Consider the following 18,112-nt stretch of genomic DNA (forward strand, 5'->3'; position numbering starts at 1 on the left):
GTATTGGTGCTGATTTGGAGAGTCAGGTTAGGGGGCCTTTGTCCTTTCAAGTCCTCTGGTCCTTTCAAGTTTTTCTTAAAATACTGTCCCAAAGTGCATTCATTTAAATGGAAACCTTCAATCATTCCCTGACTTCAGTCAGCCAGTGCAGAAAATGCCCACAGTTACCACATATCCTCAGGACCATTTTGCAGTGCAAAGGCTCTCTGCACTCCAGTGCCCCGGCGACATCCCAGCTTGGCTATGTTTGATCTTTCTGTCTCAATTCCTCTCCCACATTTATTCTGTTCTGCCTCCTTCATTGCCCACATCGCAGCAGCATCCCAGTGCCTTCCAGTGAGGCATTAAGTGATGTGACTGACATCTGTCACATACAATTCGTTCTCTTGCCCTCTGCCTCAAGGCAAAAGCGTGTGTTCAGTGGAGGGTTTTGACATGGAAAGGGTATAGTTTGCATTCTGTTGCATTTTGAATATGCAGGCTGGTGCACGCTGCTGTAAGAAAGGACAGGTCACAGAGGCACACCAGCAGATGGAATAGAAGGGGACCATGTTCATGGTGGTCATTAACTTCTTGGCAACTGTTTCACTGTCCCCAAGTTCCCCAAACATAAGTCCTACATTCAAGCTCTGCTGTGCCTGAAAGGTGACACCCCTCATGTTTTTGAGGTAGTCTGAATAATTCAGAGTAATCAGTCTCTGGCAACAAGGGAGAAAACGCTGTGTGCTGCAGGAGGCTAATATGATGATTCCCTATCCCCCACTGCTCATCAGGAGCAGCGTTCAGTGCTTTCAAACAGCCGCAGTCACCACACTGCTGAGACAGAGCCCCACAGGAGGCGCTTCTGGAATCCCCTGAAAGGAAGGAACCATATAAATGAGTCATTATCATTACGTCAAAATATACAGAAAAACAAGAGCCCGAAAACAAAGGAATTTGCCAGCCAAGCCACAGGGACCTCCAGGGAAACCAATGACCTGATTTTCATGAGGTCTCTCCTGAGCATCCACTGTTTGTCTTGTCATGCCCCCAGGACACATCCTCCTGCCTTCAGGAGCACCCCTTTGCTCAAGCACTTGAGTCCCTGCATCACATCATAGAATGTTAGGGGGTTGGAACGGACCTTAAAGATCAACTAGTCCCAAACCCCCTGCCATGGGCAGGGACACCTCCCACTAGACCAGGTTGCTCAGAGCTCCATCCAACCTGGCCTTGAACACTGCCAAGGTCAGGGCATCCACAACCTCCCTGGGCAACCTGTTCCAGTGTCTCACCACCTTCACAGAAAAAGATTTCTTCCCAATACCCAACCTAAATTTCCCCTCTTTCAGTTTTTACCCATTACTCCTTGTCCTATCAATACAGCTCCTAATGAAGGAGTATCTGTGGTCCCCTTCAGATACTGGAAGGTTGTTATGAGGTCTCCACTCTGAGAGAGGGACTCCTGAGGAGATCGGGATTTGGCTACAGTAGCGCGACCTCGCGCTTGGAGTGGATTTGTTAGGAGACTGCCCAATCCCCCTTTCCTCACCTGCTCCCCGTTCCCCTGCGGTAACTCACGGCCACGCTCCAGCGCCACGTGGGCTCCCCTCTCCCGCCCGCTCCCACCTGCCGCGCTTCACCTGTGGCACTCCCGGCCCTGCCCCTGCTCCCCGCGGGGTAACCCGCCCCGGCGGGGCAGGGGGATGCCCCCTCATCCCGCCCTTCCAGGGCTCCAAGCCGCAGGTCCCGGGAACCGGCGGCAGCACCGCCCGCCGCGGGGCTCGGCCGGGCCAACAGCGGCACCTGGCGGCGGCTCCGGGCCCGGGAGCGGCCGCCCCTCAGGGCGAGGGAGGGTCCGGCACTGCCCCGGGGGTCCCCGGGGGACACCGTGTGCCCCTCTCGCTCGGTGAGCGCCGGGCGGTGAGAGGCGGGCGATGTGCTCAGCCCCGGGGGTCGCGCTGCGGTGCCCCCGAGGAGGGCACGCCCTCCAGCCCGTGAACAGCGGCCGCCCTGGGTTCTTCTCCCGGCAGGAAATTCCTGACACAGAAGGACAAGGAAAGTATCTTCACTATGGACCACTTCCCTCTGTGGTACCGCCGGGCGGCCGAGCACCCCCCCGGGAGCTTCATCTACAGCATTGTCTCGGAAGACGATTCAGGTAACCCCAGCCTGAACTCAGAGGAGAGAGAAAGCTTTTCGCATCTCGCATCCCACACCACGCCCATCCCGATGCCTTTATGGCTGCTTCCCGTCTAGTGGGAATTGCTAAGACCTGACCGCTGGGTGTTACCTTCACACCAGTGTAGAGGCACAGAGGTCACGGCCGAGATACTGGTCAGAGCAGGAAGGTAAAGCTGCAAGTTGTGGGGAAGGCGGTCAGGGCTGTGTAATGCAGAGTCACAGAGGAGGTGAAGGATGCGTGGAAATGCAGGGCTTGGGTAGATGGAAAGATGTAGGGAGGTGGGAGTTGTGGGAACACAAGTTACGTGTGGAGCTGGAGAACACATGAAAGGTGAGAAGGGAACAGGCAAGAAGTTGCAGAAGGAATGAGACACATAGGTGTGGCCGGGCTTGGGAGGGAGCATCAGCCATACTGGATGACAGTAGCAGCTGGCACGGATGAGGGACCATCAGCACTCAGTCAGGAAGTCTAAGTTTGGAGGGTGTCATTTCTTCCATCACCACTTTTCATGGCAGGAATGGATGGGTTTGTTATGGAAGATGGCAGAGGAAAAGGGTGGGGAAAAAGCTTTTCCACAGCAGTGGTGCCCTGCATCCTTCCTACTAGAATATAGCATAAATAAAGAAGTTCAAACACTAGAGGAAAGCAAGGAGTAGCTTTTCAATGTCTGTTGCTTAGGGTGTTGGTTCCTGTGTGTATGCAGGGCCAGCCAGGACCTCCTCAAAGGCTGGAAGAGAGCAGAAGAGCCTAAAAAGAAACAAACAAAACAAAATATTCATGTGAGACTCCTACACAGAAAGCAGAAATCCCCTCTGTGCTCCTCCCTGGCCCCTAGCTCTCCATCTCTGTCGTGGAGCTCGGCACTTTAGCTGTTAAAGCTTTTTGTGGTGCAGTGGTGGGAGGCTGGTGGGTGGGAAAGCAAGTAGCAAAGTGAAGAAAACCAGGCTTGAAGGCAAGAGATGAACCAGGATGTAAAGCGGGAGGGATGGAATGAGAAAATACTTGAAACCTCTCAGAAAAGCCTCTCTCTGCCCAGCACCCTTAAATATCACTTAAAAGTCAAGTGTGGAGGGAGGGGGAGAGAAGGCAGGAAGGACCTTTTACTCCCCTGCATGTCACAACATTTGCTCTTTGGAATAGAGCGTGGGTTAGAAAACCGGGCAGTGACACCCTGTGGGACTTCCTAGGGCAGCCATTACCCACAGCAGTCACTCCTGGCTTAACACTGGGGTTGTGGTTTGCTGTGGCTTTCTTAGAAGTCATGGGTAATTATGCATAAAGACAGAAAACACGTAGCTGCCACTAGTTTTTGTTTTACATGGCTAATGGTCAGAAGCTTCAATCAAGTCCAGAACCCCATTCACCTGGAAACCCTGCAGGCACATTGTAAGAAGTAGTATATGACCCTGAAGACCTTGTGCCCTAAACTGTAAGGGAGATTAGTAGTCTCTTTAGGGATGAGCAGCTGGGTTTAGAGGGACTGTGATCCATGAGATCACACAATATGCCTGGAAAGAACCAGGAAATAATACTCAGTGCTTCTGAGCCACAGGGGTTCACTGTAAAGCAAAGTCCAGGCCCTTCCTTGACATCCAATGAAGCAGGGCTGCCCCACCTTTTAGCCAAAATAGGCCACCCAGTTTCTTATTAAATTCTGTTAGATGCTGAAGTCCCCTTTTCATGTTTTCCACGATTCCCTGCCCAGTGACAAGGGGTTTTTATGGCTGATGGAATTCTAATCATACAAGAAGGAAAAGCCCCAAAGGCTCCCTGCTGGGGAGGAAACCAGCAGGGAATGACTGCAGGTCATCAGAATACTTTATCCAGGGCACCTCCTTCCAGTGTCCAAAAGTCCCAGAGATAAAAAGATATCAGGGAACCCTCTGCATGTCAAGTAGAACTGTTCTTGCGACCCAGATCTCTCGTGTGTTGGATGAGATTTTTTTTTTCCGGAGTCACTAGATGTATTTTGCTTCTTTGTCCCATCTGAGGAAGAACAAGACATTTGGGATTCACCATAAAGGCAGGATCATGCCCAAGGCATGTGAGCATAAGTTGGCTGGGTAGTGTTTCACAAGGGTTTTCCTATTTCTGACACCCTTGAGCAGGTTAATGTGGCTCTGGTCCAAAAATCAAAAAACAGTGAGAGCCTCCAGGCTAAACTGTGGTATAATCTGAATTGTGCTCTGGATGCACTGGGTACCACCTAGAAGGGTGAAAGCAGAAAGGGAAAGCAGTAGCAAATGCTGGAGCTGTTGGAAAGAAAGAATCCCTGATGCATCTGTCTAAGCAAGAGATTTCCATGCAGCATGCAAGGAGGGAATCAGCTGCAGAACAGATCGATCATACTGACCTTTAAACTGTCCCCTGGCAGTTCCAGAAGAGGTGCCCCAGCTGAAGCTAACCTAATAATTTAAAAAAAAATACAGAAATGGGATCTGCCACATGGACAACTGCAGACTGAAACAACTGCAGTAACACAGGCAGAGGAGGTTGGGTTCAGTTGCTTAAGCCTATCCAGCCATGTTATTTTAAATGCCCTGTGGGAGCTGAGAGATCTGCACAGGGCTGGCAGATGTGACACAGGACTTACAGGATGCTTAAAACAGCAGCTCAAAGATAATCAGGAGACCCTGGGGCATAACAGAGTTTGAAGTCCCAGAGGACCTTGTTTCTAAAATGGAGTGCACCCTGGAAGTACCTGGGAGTGCTTTGTCTGCCTCTGCAGTTTGTGGTGCTGGTCTGGCTTGGGTAACTGAGCTAGACATAAGCCCAGCCTTTACTGTGCAAGTGTTGTCAGAATTACCTGTCCTGCTTCTCCTCTGTCTACAGAGTTTAGATGGTGCATTAAGCAGAACAGCTTTCTGGCCTAAGAGAGGCTCTACATGTCCAAAATCGAGGAGGCCAATCCTTTACATTTTATCTTAGAATCATGGAATGTTTGAGGCTGAAAGATCATCTAGTTCCACTCACCCTGCTAGGTGGTGTGTCTCCTGCAGGGACACCTTCCACTAGACCAGATTGCTCTGAGCCCCATCCAGCCTGGCCTTGTACACTTCTTTTATGCTGAGAATGCTCCTTTTATCATGAGACATCATCTAAAAGGCAAAAAAAAATTAAAATCTACTTACAGCCCATTACGTTGCTTATGTGTTTTGAAAGATGTAGTCCTCGAAACTCTGGGATGTTTTAGAGTTGATACATGTGTACACACTGTCCTGGATGAGAAAATGTGTGAGCAAGCTGCCCCTGCTGCATTTTACTCCTCTCTGGTGGTGAGCTAACCAAGCCTGCTGTGTTTGTGTCTTGACAGAGGGAGGTGACCTACCGCAAGTGGTGACCGTGAGCACGGCTGTGTCCGTGTCTGTGGATGGGAAGATGGGGATTGCTGCAGGTAGGACATTCTGGTGCCTCTTTTTATCTTGAATGAAACGGTTGCATTTTCGTATGGAGTGTGGGAGCTGAGAGCTCTTAGCTTGTCATTCAAGGGAAGTGATGGGAGCCATAATAAATTGTGATGTTGAAAACTAGGCTCAACAGAGAATAATAGAGCAGGTACTGAATGGCTGACAGGCTTCTGAAAGGGGAACTGGCTGTTTGAAAGGAAACTTCCCATTGTCAGTGCTGGTGAATTTGTGGATTGAGACTCTTTCTCTGGAGCACAGGTAGGTTGAGAAGTCCGTGCAGGTTTAAAACTCCTTGCAGGAGACACTTTTGGCTTTGGAAAAGCATCATGTTCATGCATCTCCACTGTTGTCTCAGCTGAAAAACGAAGTTTTGCTGGTGGAATGGATGTGTTGCTAGATCTCCAACTCAGACCTATAGATTGCCAAACTTATTGTTGTATCTGAGCTTTAAACTCCTTTTGGCAGACCTTCACTAGACTCTGCATCTACTTTTGGAAAATTCGTACAGCACATTATTTCTGGCAGAACCCCAAAGCTTCTGAAGATTTACCATTTTCTGTATTAATTGCTTCAGCCTTTATGGAAGTACAGTAAACTCACAAGTGAAACAGAGCACCCATTTAACAAAGAAAAATCAACATAAATCAATAACACTGGTGTCATACCCAACTTAAATGCTCGGCGTAGGAGTATTGGGGTAAGAGAAGATGTAGCTCTTACCCCAAGTTTTTTTTAGAACCTGGAAGTGTTGACCAAGGGAAGAGGTTGATGGAACAGGTAATGGAGTAATTATCACCAGAAATACTCTGTGATGCAAAGCTTCTTGTGAAAGAATGGTTAGTGTTAATGGAGCTTTGTATGGTGGAAGGAATGACTGATGGAATAGATACCAAACAACAACTTTCTTATAGTTATATGTAGTTATGTATATATATATATGTATCTCCAGTAGAGAGAAGGCCATACAGCAGATACCTTCAGATCACAGAGCCTGATATTACTTTTGCCTAGTCTGGGTAGTATACAGGGAATGATCTTCAACACTACTACTAGTCAGTGAAACTGCGGCAATTTAACTTCATCTGATCAAGTGTTCCTTAATTTCCAGGCTTCCAGTAAGTTCTAGCTGAGAGTGGTACTCTTTAAATATCACCCAGGCATTAAGAAAGTACTTATAAGCTGAAGGAAGGGTGTTATGAAATAGCACTTTTCACTAATAAACCACCACGTTAGGCCCCAAACCAGAAAATTGTTATGAAGTCTGTCCAGAGATACCTGTAAAATAGAGATGGTTTCAGCAAAGTTCACGTTAATAGGTGCTTGGATCATAGAAACTGCTCCCCAAACTGATACTAGCTGGCATTGTTATACCCAGCATAGAAAGAAAAGAGCATTGAAACTGTACCAAGGGTCCCTGTGCAGCACTGGAGCATTTTTCTAAACAGTAATTAAGGAGGACAAAAAATATTTAAAAAAGAAAACCATGTGTTTTTCATGGTCCTTTTGCTTCCCTTTCCTGACCTGTGAGTTAGAGCAGAGGCACAGCAGCAGTTCATCTGGCACTCAGCATAAATACAGGGAAGGAAACTTCTTGGTGGAAGCACTGGAGCACGAACAAGTGGCAGGAAGATCTGCCCCTGACAGAGCCATTTCTCTTCTGTCAGCAGCGCTTTTCACAACCCCTGTGGAGATTTCCACCCACTCACTTATGCTGCATACTGAATTGACTGTCTGTGTGGACATGCTGTGAAGGGGCAGGATCCTTTGCAGAAGGTGGAAAGAACAGCAGAGGATAGGGAAACAAATCATGTTAAAACAACAACAGTAAGGTAGAAAATCTGTCATTTATGGAAATGATACAGAACAAACCAGTGTTCTCACTGACAACTGCAGAAGTTGAGACACAGAAATGAACTTTCAGTTGTTTTTGTCCCTTAAAGGTACCGTGGTCCCTGTCACTAAAGGCCCATTAGGTGACCTGACCACAAGCATCTTCTGTTCTCACACATGGTGTGTGTTCTTCATTCCTGGTTTCTTATGCTTTGATGAAAACTACCCGTCTTTCACCCATGATATGGACTCAATGACAGCATCCAGACAATTACTTTCTCCCAAAGGGTCCAAAGTCCTTCATCCCCCCCCTTGACTTCAGCAGGAGTGCCAGGATTTGCTGAGATATGACCCATCTGCTGGTTTGGGTGTCAGCTTACACCATGTTTTGGGGGTTTCAGAGAGGAAAAAGGTATTATATCTATATTACCCTTTGCTTTGTTTCCAGCAGTGACTAGGTTCATCATCTGAGTCTTTCATACTAGAAGTCATTAAAAAAAAAAGGACAATAATTGTGATCACACTACTTACTGAAATACTATTTTTTATTGAGGATGTCAGCTTTGAGAGTAAGGATGTAGGTCTCACTTCATCTCCCCTCACACTAATATTCTGAGTGGCTAGATCCTGATTCTAGGGGACTTCATCCTACAGCAGAGTCTCCAGTTCAAATGATGCTGGGCTGTGCTGCAATACCATCCTGAATACAGGAGAGAGGTAAAGGAAGGGGAGACACAACAAGAAGCAATCAGAGCAAAATGGAATGCAGATTGTTGTTATTATTATTATTGTTATTCTGATGGCATCAGCCCTCAGTGGGATTGATGCTGTATTCATTTAGGATTATGATACTAGCAGAAGTTTGGTACCCAGAACTTGTTCCCAGAAAGCCAAATATCTGGGTAGACTTGTAGTTTCTGAATAAATGCAGTCACAGTTCTATAGAAGGGAAACAACAGAGACATTATAAGTGCCCCTATAAAAGAACAAGTGGTATGAACTGGCCTGTCATTCTGCCAGTGATCATTACTGTCACTTGTTTGACTTGATGGTGCTTGAGGGGATTTGTAAGCACTTTGAAATGTTCACTATGCATGCAGTGAAAAATTAAGCTCCAGGATTTACAGCCATGCCCGTGGGGAGGGAGCACCCTCAGTGTCCCCGTGGGGAGAACGTCAGTGGTGGAGTGTTGGGCCCCTTTTCTTCTGGCAGATGAATGTCAGTCCCCAGCCAAGGCAGAGTAAGGCAAACTGGTAAAATCAAATCTCCAGGCAGATGACACAGGTCTGGGTGCTGTCAGGGAGTGAGGGAGCAGTCAGATGGGATTAGAGAGTAGCCAGTCTAGAGGGCTGAGAGAAGGGATGGAGGAGGGAATACAAGGGCCTCCTTACTCCCATTTCAATCTAGTTTAGCTCATTGAGAAATCCCAGAATGTATCTGAGGGATGTCAAGGCTGCTTCTCTTGCCTTTAGAGATGCTACTCCACACAAGGACAGGTGGGGAGGTGGCCAAATTCAGGAGAGAAAAGCAGTGTCCTCTGCCCTGCCCTACCCTTTCCCCTTTTCACTCATCCCTCTCCTTCCCCCGTGGGCCAATCCTGGGGCACAAGGTGGGTGCACAAAGGGTATGTGCAAATTTCTTGGAGGATGTGGTGGAGCCGAGGCAGAGTCCACTTGTGTGAGCTGAGTTGGTGTGGCCTCTTGGGTGGGAAGCCACACAGGGAAACCTACCCCTGGCCTGACTATATACCCGTTTCTTGGAATTAATAATATCTACCTGCTATGTTGTGCTTTGCCACTTCAAAGCATTATGCAAACATTAAGTAATGCCTGGATGATTAATTATAATTAACGAGAAGGCAGCTATTCTACTGGGATGTCAGTCCAGAACCTTTCACGCACACTAACGTTGTTGGAAATGAGAAATAAGGCACGGTGATGGCACTCTCCCCAAGCCATGTCCTGCCCCAGATAGCACTGTCATCTGCTCCCTCCCGTGAGTCAGTAGCCCGGGGCTTCCTGGTCCTCGGGGTGCAAGGCAGAAATCACATGTAGTTGCTGACAGAAGCTTTTAGTGATTTAAAGCCCCGGTGAAACTGCTGGAATGTGCCCAGGAGTTCAGCTGTCACTCTGGGCTGTGTGTGACGTCTCTTTCATTGCCTGACCTTCTCGCTGTTCGACTTACGTGGCTGTCAGCTGGCTGCCAGTCCCAGCAGGGGCAGGTAGGGCTTTCTTTCCATTAGGTTCCTGGCCGTGGTTGTCATGTTTCAGGGATGGGAAACGGACGATGGGGCATGCAAAGGCTCCATGGTGCCCAATAAAAACAATCCAAATGGGCACTTGGGAGATGCAGGTTCATTTTCTACAACACTTAGCTCCTCTGTTTATATTGAAAGTTACTGTTCTTAGCAGCAGTGATTGGAACACGGTGAAATCCCCTGACACCAACGGTATATACAGATGTATTTGGGGAGAGATCTAGGCAAGCTCAAACAAGGGCCAGAGAAGAGAAATATTGTCTCTATTCTAAAGAGGGAGTTTGGGGACACTGAGTTATTAAGACCAGTATTTTTGGAAGACCTCTGTACTCACAGCAGGAGCAGATTAAAAAAAACCAAACTTATGGGTTTTTTCAGAGGTATTTGAAAACAATCAGTCTGAAAAATAGATAATGGGAAGTTATTTTGCCATTTTACCAGTGGTTAATATTCCACCTCTGTCATTCTGATGGAAACTCTTCATTTGAAAAGCGATTCCTGGCCAGCGTGATGTCTCTTCCTTGGTCCCCAATTTTGGATACCTGCTGTCTGTCACCAGCAAGCAGGGACAGGAGCTGCAGGTGGCTTTTTCAGCAGTTCTGTTGCTGTGGCATCTTTTCAAACTAATCTACACATAAGTCTATATTCCTACGGTTTTGTTGCTTGGATGGATAAAACATTTCAACCTTCTCTCTAGAAAGTGACAGTTGCTTCCATAGAAGCTGCTAAAAGGCATGGAAATAAGCTATAATAGCATAAGCATATTTTACATTGGAATAGCTGCATCTTAGCTAGAGAATTAAATTTATTTCACTAGTCTGCTTCAGAAACCAGCAGAAAGTTACCCATACAAAACTTGAGGGCAGCCGACCTCTTGAGTGTGTGCTGCAGTATTCAGAAGGAATGCTGTCCCTCTTTTGATGCTGAAGGTTGTGCCTAAGTTGTCCCAGTGCAGAGACTTCTGTCAGCTCTTGAGGCATCACCAGGTGCCTTTATGGAAATCACGGTCCCCCCGCATCCAGTGGTAGGATGGATAAAAAGAAGGAAGACTCAACTCATTTTTAGCCCATCACCTGCTATGTTTGGTTTCTGTCTGATGTCAGCCCCTTCTGGCAATCCCCAAAGCACAAGCAGTTTCTCACTCATCCCTTTGATCTGACAAAATGAGAGACATCTGAGGGGGCTGTGCCCTGGCACTGAGTCATAGGAAGTGTTGGGGCACTGCAAGGCAGAAATGCTGATGATTTTAGTGCCAACAGCAGCTGTGCCTTCTCCACCTCTCAGGATACCTGTCTGGGGCACCTTTGGCTGGTCTGAGGGTAGAGCCAGTAGTTCATGGGCCACAGTATCCACATTACATGGTGCCAGTGGAGTGCCAAGACCAGTGTTTCTTGCACCCTTCCTCTACCCATCTGCCTGCCATCCACTGAGTTCTGCTTCTGTACTGAGCCTTGGGGGAGAGACCTGTAAGCACACAGACTGCTTTTCGGGGTGTTTCTGGGGCAGACACAAGCTGATCTATGAGCCAGACAAAAGTGAGGTGGTTGCATTGTTTTGCACTGGCTCTGATATTACAAACTTTGCCTTTCACCAAGGTTTGGTGTAGGTTCTGGGGCCACATGGTTCCCTGTTCAGAACTGGTTATCCTCCAGCCATGTCAATGAACAGGCAGAAAGAGCAAGCAACCTACTCCAAATAGATGTCTCCATGCATAGACAGTAGCTGGCAACAAGAGGGGAAAATAAGATGATTTTATCCTCAAAAGAATGCTAAAAATAGGCATGTGAGATATCTTCCATAGTTTTCTGTTCACCCTGGCTGGACCTTAGCAATTTCCGTTTGTTCCGTGGTGTATCTGCTGTCTGCACAGGCTGTAAGATCTTCAGTACAGGAGTGATGCCTCCTCCCTGTGTGTGCAGATATTTCCTTTTGCCTTGGAGAAGTCCTTTTCTGGGGAACAAGTGAAGAGAATAGCCAATTCTGTAGAATAAATATTTCCTTCTAGTCCCTGCTGAGTGCCAGAGTTTGCACACTGTACCACTTCCTGGGAAAAGAGCACTAAGTGACTGAGCCCCTTGTGCCTGTGCCCAGGCCCTGCCCTCACCAGCCCTTTCAGAGAATTTCCTCAATGGGACACCAAAACAAATTGGGGTTTTCTCTTGTGGGGTCTGGTGAGGCCTCTCTCAGTCCTGCAGCCTGTTCCAGGCTGGAGCTCCAGCCCAGGTCCCTGTTCTTGCCTGTGCGTAGCAGAAATCTTCTAGCCTGAGGTTATCCGTCACCACTGCCTCTCCAGCTCCTCTGATTGCCATGGTTGTCACTCTTGAAGGGAAAAGAGCCCTTGACACCAGCTCAGGAGAGACTTGCATATAGCTGGATATTTTAGATTGGCACCCGGCGCCTTTGCCATGTTCCCTTTGCTTGCAAATTATTTGATATCATTTTAATTCTGAGCCGAATTAGAGCAGTGCACGGGTTGCCATAGCAACCATTTCCTTGTGCCTTGTGGTCTGACTCATTGCAGACAATTACTCTTGCGCTCCAGGATTCACAGATGTGATAGGAGAAGAATCATGTGCTGGGCTTTCAACTTTTTTTTACTTTTAATTTCCTTCCCAGCCTCTCTCCCATTAACTCCTACATAACCAGCATCAGCAGGGACCTGTATCTCTGCCCAGGGCCACATGGCCCCCAGGGAGCACACTGCAAGTGGAGTATGTGTAGATGCACAATGTTTGAGGGGATTTGTGCATACCTGTGTGTATTTATGTACATAAACAGTTTCTCTGCAGTGCGTGGCTTGGGATACCTGTCTGAATGTCTGATTTGGGATGTGCACAGATATTTATACCCACGGAGCAATTTGCACTTAATTTTGTCTGTGGTGGGGCTACGTGCTCACACGTGTTTTCTGTGTGTGCACACGGGCATGGACGTGATTAATCCCTGTGCACATGGAATTTTACCCACTGTGCAGGGTCTACCAAATGCACTGAGTGTTTGGGGGACTGACAAAGTGCGAGGGGCACAAACAGTCCAGGATCTTCCATTTGGAGCTGTGCGGAGATCCAAATGTCAAGCAAGTGGCGCTGACACCTCTGACCAAGCAGGGTCCACACCTAAATCCCTGTGTGAATTCAAGGACAGCACTTTACCTTGCTCACACCTGTCCCCCCAACACCCCGTGTCTGTGCATCTAAAGTCCATGGAGGAAAGCAGAGTCGTCCATGCAAGGACTGCAGCCTTAGCACAGGTATAATCGATGTCATGAGCTGTATTAGGACCTACAGCTCATCAGAGGAGCAAAGTCACGTGAGAAGATGCTGAAAAGGATCACACAAGCATATGTGATCATAAATACGAACATAAGCAGTCTGTAGATGTAGGGATGAAGGTGGCAAATATCACAGCAGAGGAGGTTATAGGAAATGTCTGGTAAGATGGTTTAGCTGAAGTTCAGCCAAGGCACAAGCAGACAAGTTTTGCAGGGTGAGAACCACAGAAACTTAGCAGACCTGAGTAAAGCTCCAGTCTACTCCTAAGATACATTCTTTTTACCACCAAACTCAACCTGAATTATTCTTCTTCTACCCTACCTATCACCTAAGGCACAGATCTCCCCACCATAAGCCTATGTTAAGGGACTCTGACTGCCATATCTTTCCCCTTGCAAGACCTTTTTCTTCTCTTCCTTTCCCTTGCTGGGATGCAGAAACCCCACTCATAGGATCGCAGGATAATTCTGGTCAGAAGGCACCTCTGGAGATCTCTAGCCACCCTTCTGCTGTGAAGCTGGACCAATTTGCTTAGAGCTTTATCACATGAAGAGTCCTAGAAATATTTCATGTTCCTCCCTAGTGCTCTTGCACTGTGCTGTCCCTGGCTGCACCATGCAGAGGCTGTACTGACAGCCATTCCCTTTCTCCCTGTCCTTGTGCTGTGTGAGGACTATCAACAGCTCTTCATTGCCCACTAGGAGCTGTGGAGGGGCTGAGGGCAAGGTGGTTTGCAGTGTGTATGGGCCCAGTGTTGGATGCTGAGGCAGGGAGCATGTGAGAGGAGAGGAAAGGAAAGAACAGAAGGTAGGCATCCTGCTTCTACATATGGGAGAGCCCTTGTCTGGAAGCCATGGGGAGTTCCAGGCTTTCCCAAGGCAGTGCAGAGGCAGAGAAGAGAGGTTGTGTGTGCAGGAGATAGGCAAGGTGTGGACTACACTGCTGCCCAGAGTGCGTGGAGGGTGTTCTGCTGCTGGCTCTCTACACTGCTTTCACAGCAGCAGTGCAAAGTCTGGAGTGTGGGGAGGGAGCAGCTGAGCTTTTGGGGACGGTGTGAAGCCTTCATTTCTGTAAAGAGCCCGATTCTCTCGCCCTCCATCTGTCTGCCACCACAGGCAACTGCTTAGGCTGCTTAGGCTGGCCCTGCAGAGAGCCTGTGTGGAATGGAAAAAGAACAGACAGCAAAGAAGATTGCCTTGACCTGCCCTGCCCCCTTTTAGGGGTCAGGAAATATGAGGATAAAATGCAGATTGCTTACAAATCAAGCTAAGTTAGACCTTGCAAAGCAAGTTAAAACAAAGAGCAGAAGATCCTTCAGCTATTTGAAAAGAAAAAAAAAAGAAGAAGAAGAAGAAGTAGGGCCACTTCTGGCAATAAGAGTGCAGTGGAGATCAAGGAGTCTATAGCTTGAACCAAAACCAAAGAGAACGCTGTGCCCAAGTTATTGATAAAGACAGAAATGTCGTCCTTGGGGAAAGAAACGAGCTGACTACCATGAATAAGCAGCTCAAGCTGCTTAGTGCACTCACAGTGCTGGGCTTGGGTGCTCTCTGGCCCTGGGAGCGCTGGCACGTGGAAACACAGGCTTATAGCAGAGGGCTTTTTTCAACTCTGCCCACAGTGGTGACTCCATGCAGCCTGGAAAAGTGAAAATTCAGCAGTTAGGATTAAGGAAGGGTGAGAAATAAGTTTGTCAGGCCTTTAAGTGTGACCTCTCTAATGTTTGTAGCACTTTAGAGGAGATCTTGAAGGAAAATATAATTATTACCAAGCAGTTAGGGGAAAAGGGTTATCAATGCTGGATCATACCAGACTAACCCAATAGCTTTCTTTCAGATGATTGTTTTCGTGGAAGGCAAAAGAAATTTCAAAGGCCTCCCTCCTCTCTGTGTTTCAGAAAAGCACTTGATACAGTGCCACACAAGAAACAATTAGTTAAACTGGAGAAGATAAGAAAGGCAGAGGAGTTGTGAGCAGCAGGGAGGGAGAAGTTAATCTGGGAAGACAAAAGCAGCAAGAACACCTATCAAAGTCTGGCAAAAGGTTACTTGTTACACTCCCTGTGCTCGCCCGTGGGATTAGCCTTTGCTAATATTAACCTCAGACCCTATAGCTATAGATAGTGAGGAAGTATCCTGATAATTCAACACTAGAAGGCATCGCTAGTGCAGGGAAGGACCAGGATATCACAGAGAAAGCCTTATTTGACCTTGGCAGGAGTACTAGAAACAGAATGAATTTCAGTAGTGCGACAGACAAGGTCATATGCTTGACAACTAATAATAGAAATCTTCTGTAAGCTGGGAACTCTGTGAGATCTGGCAGAGAGCACAGCAAGCAGGACTAGAGGCAGTCCTTGTCTTCTGGGAACTGTTGGGCCAGTTTTGCCAAGACTCAGTGAGGATCCTCAGTGTAAGCTGTATTGCTCCCTGCTGCCCACATAACATTCAGGGAACCTTTGTCATCTGCCAGGATGTGTCCTGAGATTCTTGCTGAAAGGCAGCTGGATAGACTCATTAGGTAAACATATCCTGAGAAAGCTCAGGAAAAAAATGCTGGGATGGTGGCATGGTGGTGAGTGAAAGTGTGATGCAGTTGTGGACAAAGCAAACGCTGTTCTAGAAAGTACTTAGGGATGTTTTCCCAGTAGGGAAATGCATTGGCACTCCTACCCAAAGCTCTGTGAAACCTCCCCTCTAGTCTGTGTTACAGCTTTGGTTGAAGGAGTACAGGCTGACACAGGAACAGACAGGATGAAAAGATGATGAGAGGAAAGGGAAGTCTGACTTTGTGAGAGGAACCTGGAAGCACCCAGCTTGTTTAACCACATGCAACCAAGCCAAAGTGGATAGGTTTGCTGTAATAAATGCATCTTGGAGGAAACATTTAAACTAAAGCACCTGGTTGTATGGAGAGAGTGTAGTAGAGATAGGCATTGAAAATATTGAGAGTGGAAAATTAGAAGGGGGTTTCTGTCTGTTGGGGTAACGCATCTTTACCCAGAATTTGAGGTAAAAGACAAATGAGTTTAAGCTGGAGCTTGAGAAGTCTGTAAGAAGGAGGTGGTGCCTTGAATAGAAAGAGCTGAGACCCTGTAAGTCTGCCATCCCTTCTCCATCACCAGGGAACGGGTGAAGTCCCTGGTCTCACCATACCACAGTACAATAATCAGCAACAGACAAGGTGCAGGATGGTCACTCAGGGAACTCCCTGAGTGCAGCATTCCCTTTGGGCACAAGGATGGGCCTTCTTACCATCGAGTTCACACACTGCGTGATTTTAGTCATGACTGAATAAAAATATGTTTGTTAATGCAGCTGAAAGCCCCAGCACAGCACCTGGAAGGCCAGAACGTAGGGCTGGTCTAAACCCTTCTCTCAGCCTTTGGCAGTGTGGTGGTTTCTCTTGATTGATTTAGGTATTGCAAATTAAAGAACTGTGAGTAGAGAAACCCCAGCTTATGACAACAAGCCCTTAGAAACTAGGTGGGGATGTGGGGGCTGGTGTGTTTTGTGGCAGCTGAGAAGCGACAGTTGAGCAGAGCAGAGAAGGGAGAATCTGAAAAGCAGCTGGTCAGAGGCACTCACTGAAAAGGGAATGATCAGTCACAAGAGGATGAAAATAAGGAGGAGAGAGAAATAATAATTGGGGAATCAAAAACATGTATGTCCAGTAGGAGAGATGTGAAAAACAACCATATGAGGCCCTGAGTGGATTAAAAAAGTGGAGAATGCTAGAAGGGGACCATCCTCTTAAATAAAGGGCTAGATTTTCTCTTGCTAAGAATTGCATAAATCTGGAGGCTCTTGTATAGAATGCAGTGAATTTATACTACTATAAAGGTGACTATGAGTGGGATCAGAACCAGTTATCCATAATCTGGCTTCCTCAAAATTACTAGTTAGGGGTTTGCCCTAGTATTTCCATATGACTCCACCTTTAAAGTAGGAACAATGTTCACACAGCCTAGTGAGTGGGCTGTGAGACATTGTTTGGTGGGCAGGAGTGGGGAAAGATAATATTTATTATTTTATGGCAAAATCATGTCGTATGTACAATACAGAGCACAGATATTCATGGATGAGAAGAATACTTCTAAAAGGAGGAGGAAAAACTGTAAACAGTGTGACAATAGGCTACAGTGTTGTTCCAGAGGTGAGGGAATGCTTTGCAGGCAAAAGACTTAGTGAACTCAATCTGCTTTTTTCACCTAAAAGAAGACTGAGAGATGATTGGATTTAGAGCATAAAGTGCTTTCACGGGGAGAGGTGCTGGCTACTGAAGGTTTATTTTTTTAATCTAGGGAAGAGAAGCATAACAAAAAATGTGATGGAAACCAAATAAATTCAAATTAGTTAGTAAGCATGAATGCTAACAGTGAGCATGAATAGTTACCATAGTAAGGTATGAAGGGAAACAGGATTTTTCCCTTTCTTGAATGTTTTTTAAATCAAAGGTAGACGCCTTTCTGGAAGATTCGACTTAGCTGCATGTAAACACTCACTGTTGGTCTTTCTGCAGGATAACTTCTTTAATTTCTGTTTCATAAGCTAAACAGATTGAGCTCTAAGCCTTTCACAGGAAGGCATTTTCTGCCACCCTCAAATAATGTTTGTGGTTCTTTTCCACACGATTTCCAAGTAGCGTGCAATACGCAGAAGGTCAGACTGGATGATCTAAAGTCCCTTCTGGCCTTTATATTCTCTGAATCTCTGCCTCTGTGAATTCATTAATGTTTGCAAGCTCCCAGAGAGCTGCCAAAGGCAAGCACTATAGAAATGCAAAGCATTGTTGTTTCTCTGCATATTTCCCCTGAGCTTTATGCAGAGCTGGTTGAATATCGCAGGGTATGGTCTGTGCGTGTTGCCTCAAATGAAATACCTGCGCTCCTCGCTCCTTCGGCCCCCTTTGCGACTTGATTTTCTGTGGCTGTTGTAACAAAACAAGTTTATTCCCGAGGTAGGACACAGAAAAGGCAAATGTGAAGGGGCAGATCTCTGCTTGGAGCCCCGAGCAAAGAGTGGCACGTTGTTGTCCTGGCCCAGCAGCTCCACGCAGGGCAGAGTTATTCTTAGCATCACGCTTTGCTTTCTCCTTGGCTCCAGGTGCCCTGCACATGGTGTCTGCCTGGCTGCAGCACAGCATAACAGTGGGAAGGACAGATCTGACCCCCGTTGGTTGC

At 47.1% G+C, this 18,112-nt stretch overlaps 1 protein-coding gene across 1 annotated transcript in view; it reads left to right on the forward strand.

Annotated features, from left to right (window-relative positions):
- The window catches only part of CACNA2D4 (calcium voltage-gated channel auxiliary subunit alpha2delta 4), a 128,405-nt gene that overhangs the window by 55,516 nt on the left and 54,777 nt on the right, over positions 1–18,112 (forward strand). Inside the window, exons 25-26 of the mRNA XM_064654566.1 lie at positions 2,013–2,140; positions 5,478–5,558. Coding sequence (XP_064510636.1) covers positions 2,013–2,140; positions 5,478–5,558 — 209 coding nt within the window. The remainder of the gene's footprint in view (positions 1–2,012; positions 2,141–5,477; positions 5,559–18,112) is intronic.

The sequence above is a fragment of the Pseudopipra pipra genome, chromosome 5, assembly GCF_036250125.1.
Source record: "Pseudopipra pipra isolate bDixPip1 chromosome 5, bDixPip1.hap1, whole genome shotgun sequence".
Lineage (NCBI taxonomy): Eukaryota > Metazoa > Chordata > Aves > Passeriformes > Pipridae > Pseudopipra > Pseudopipra pipra.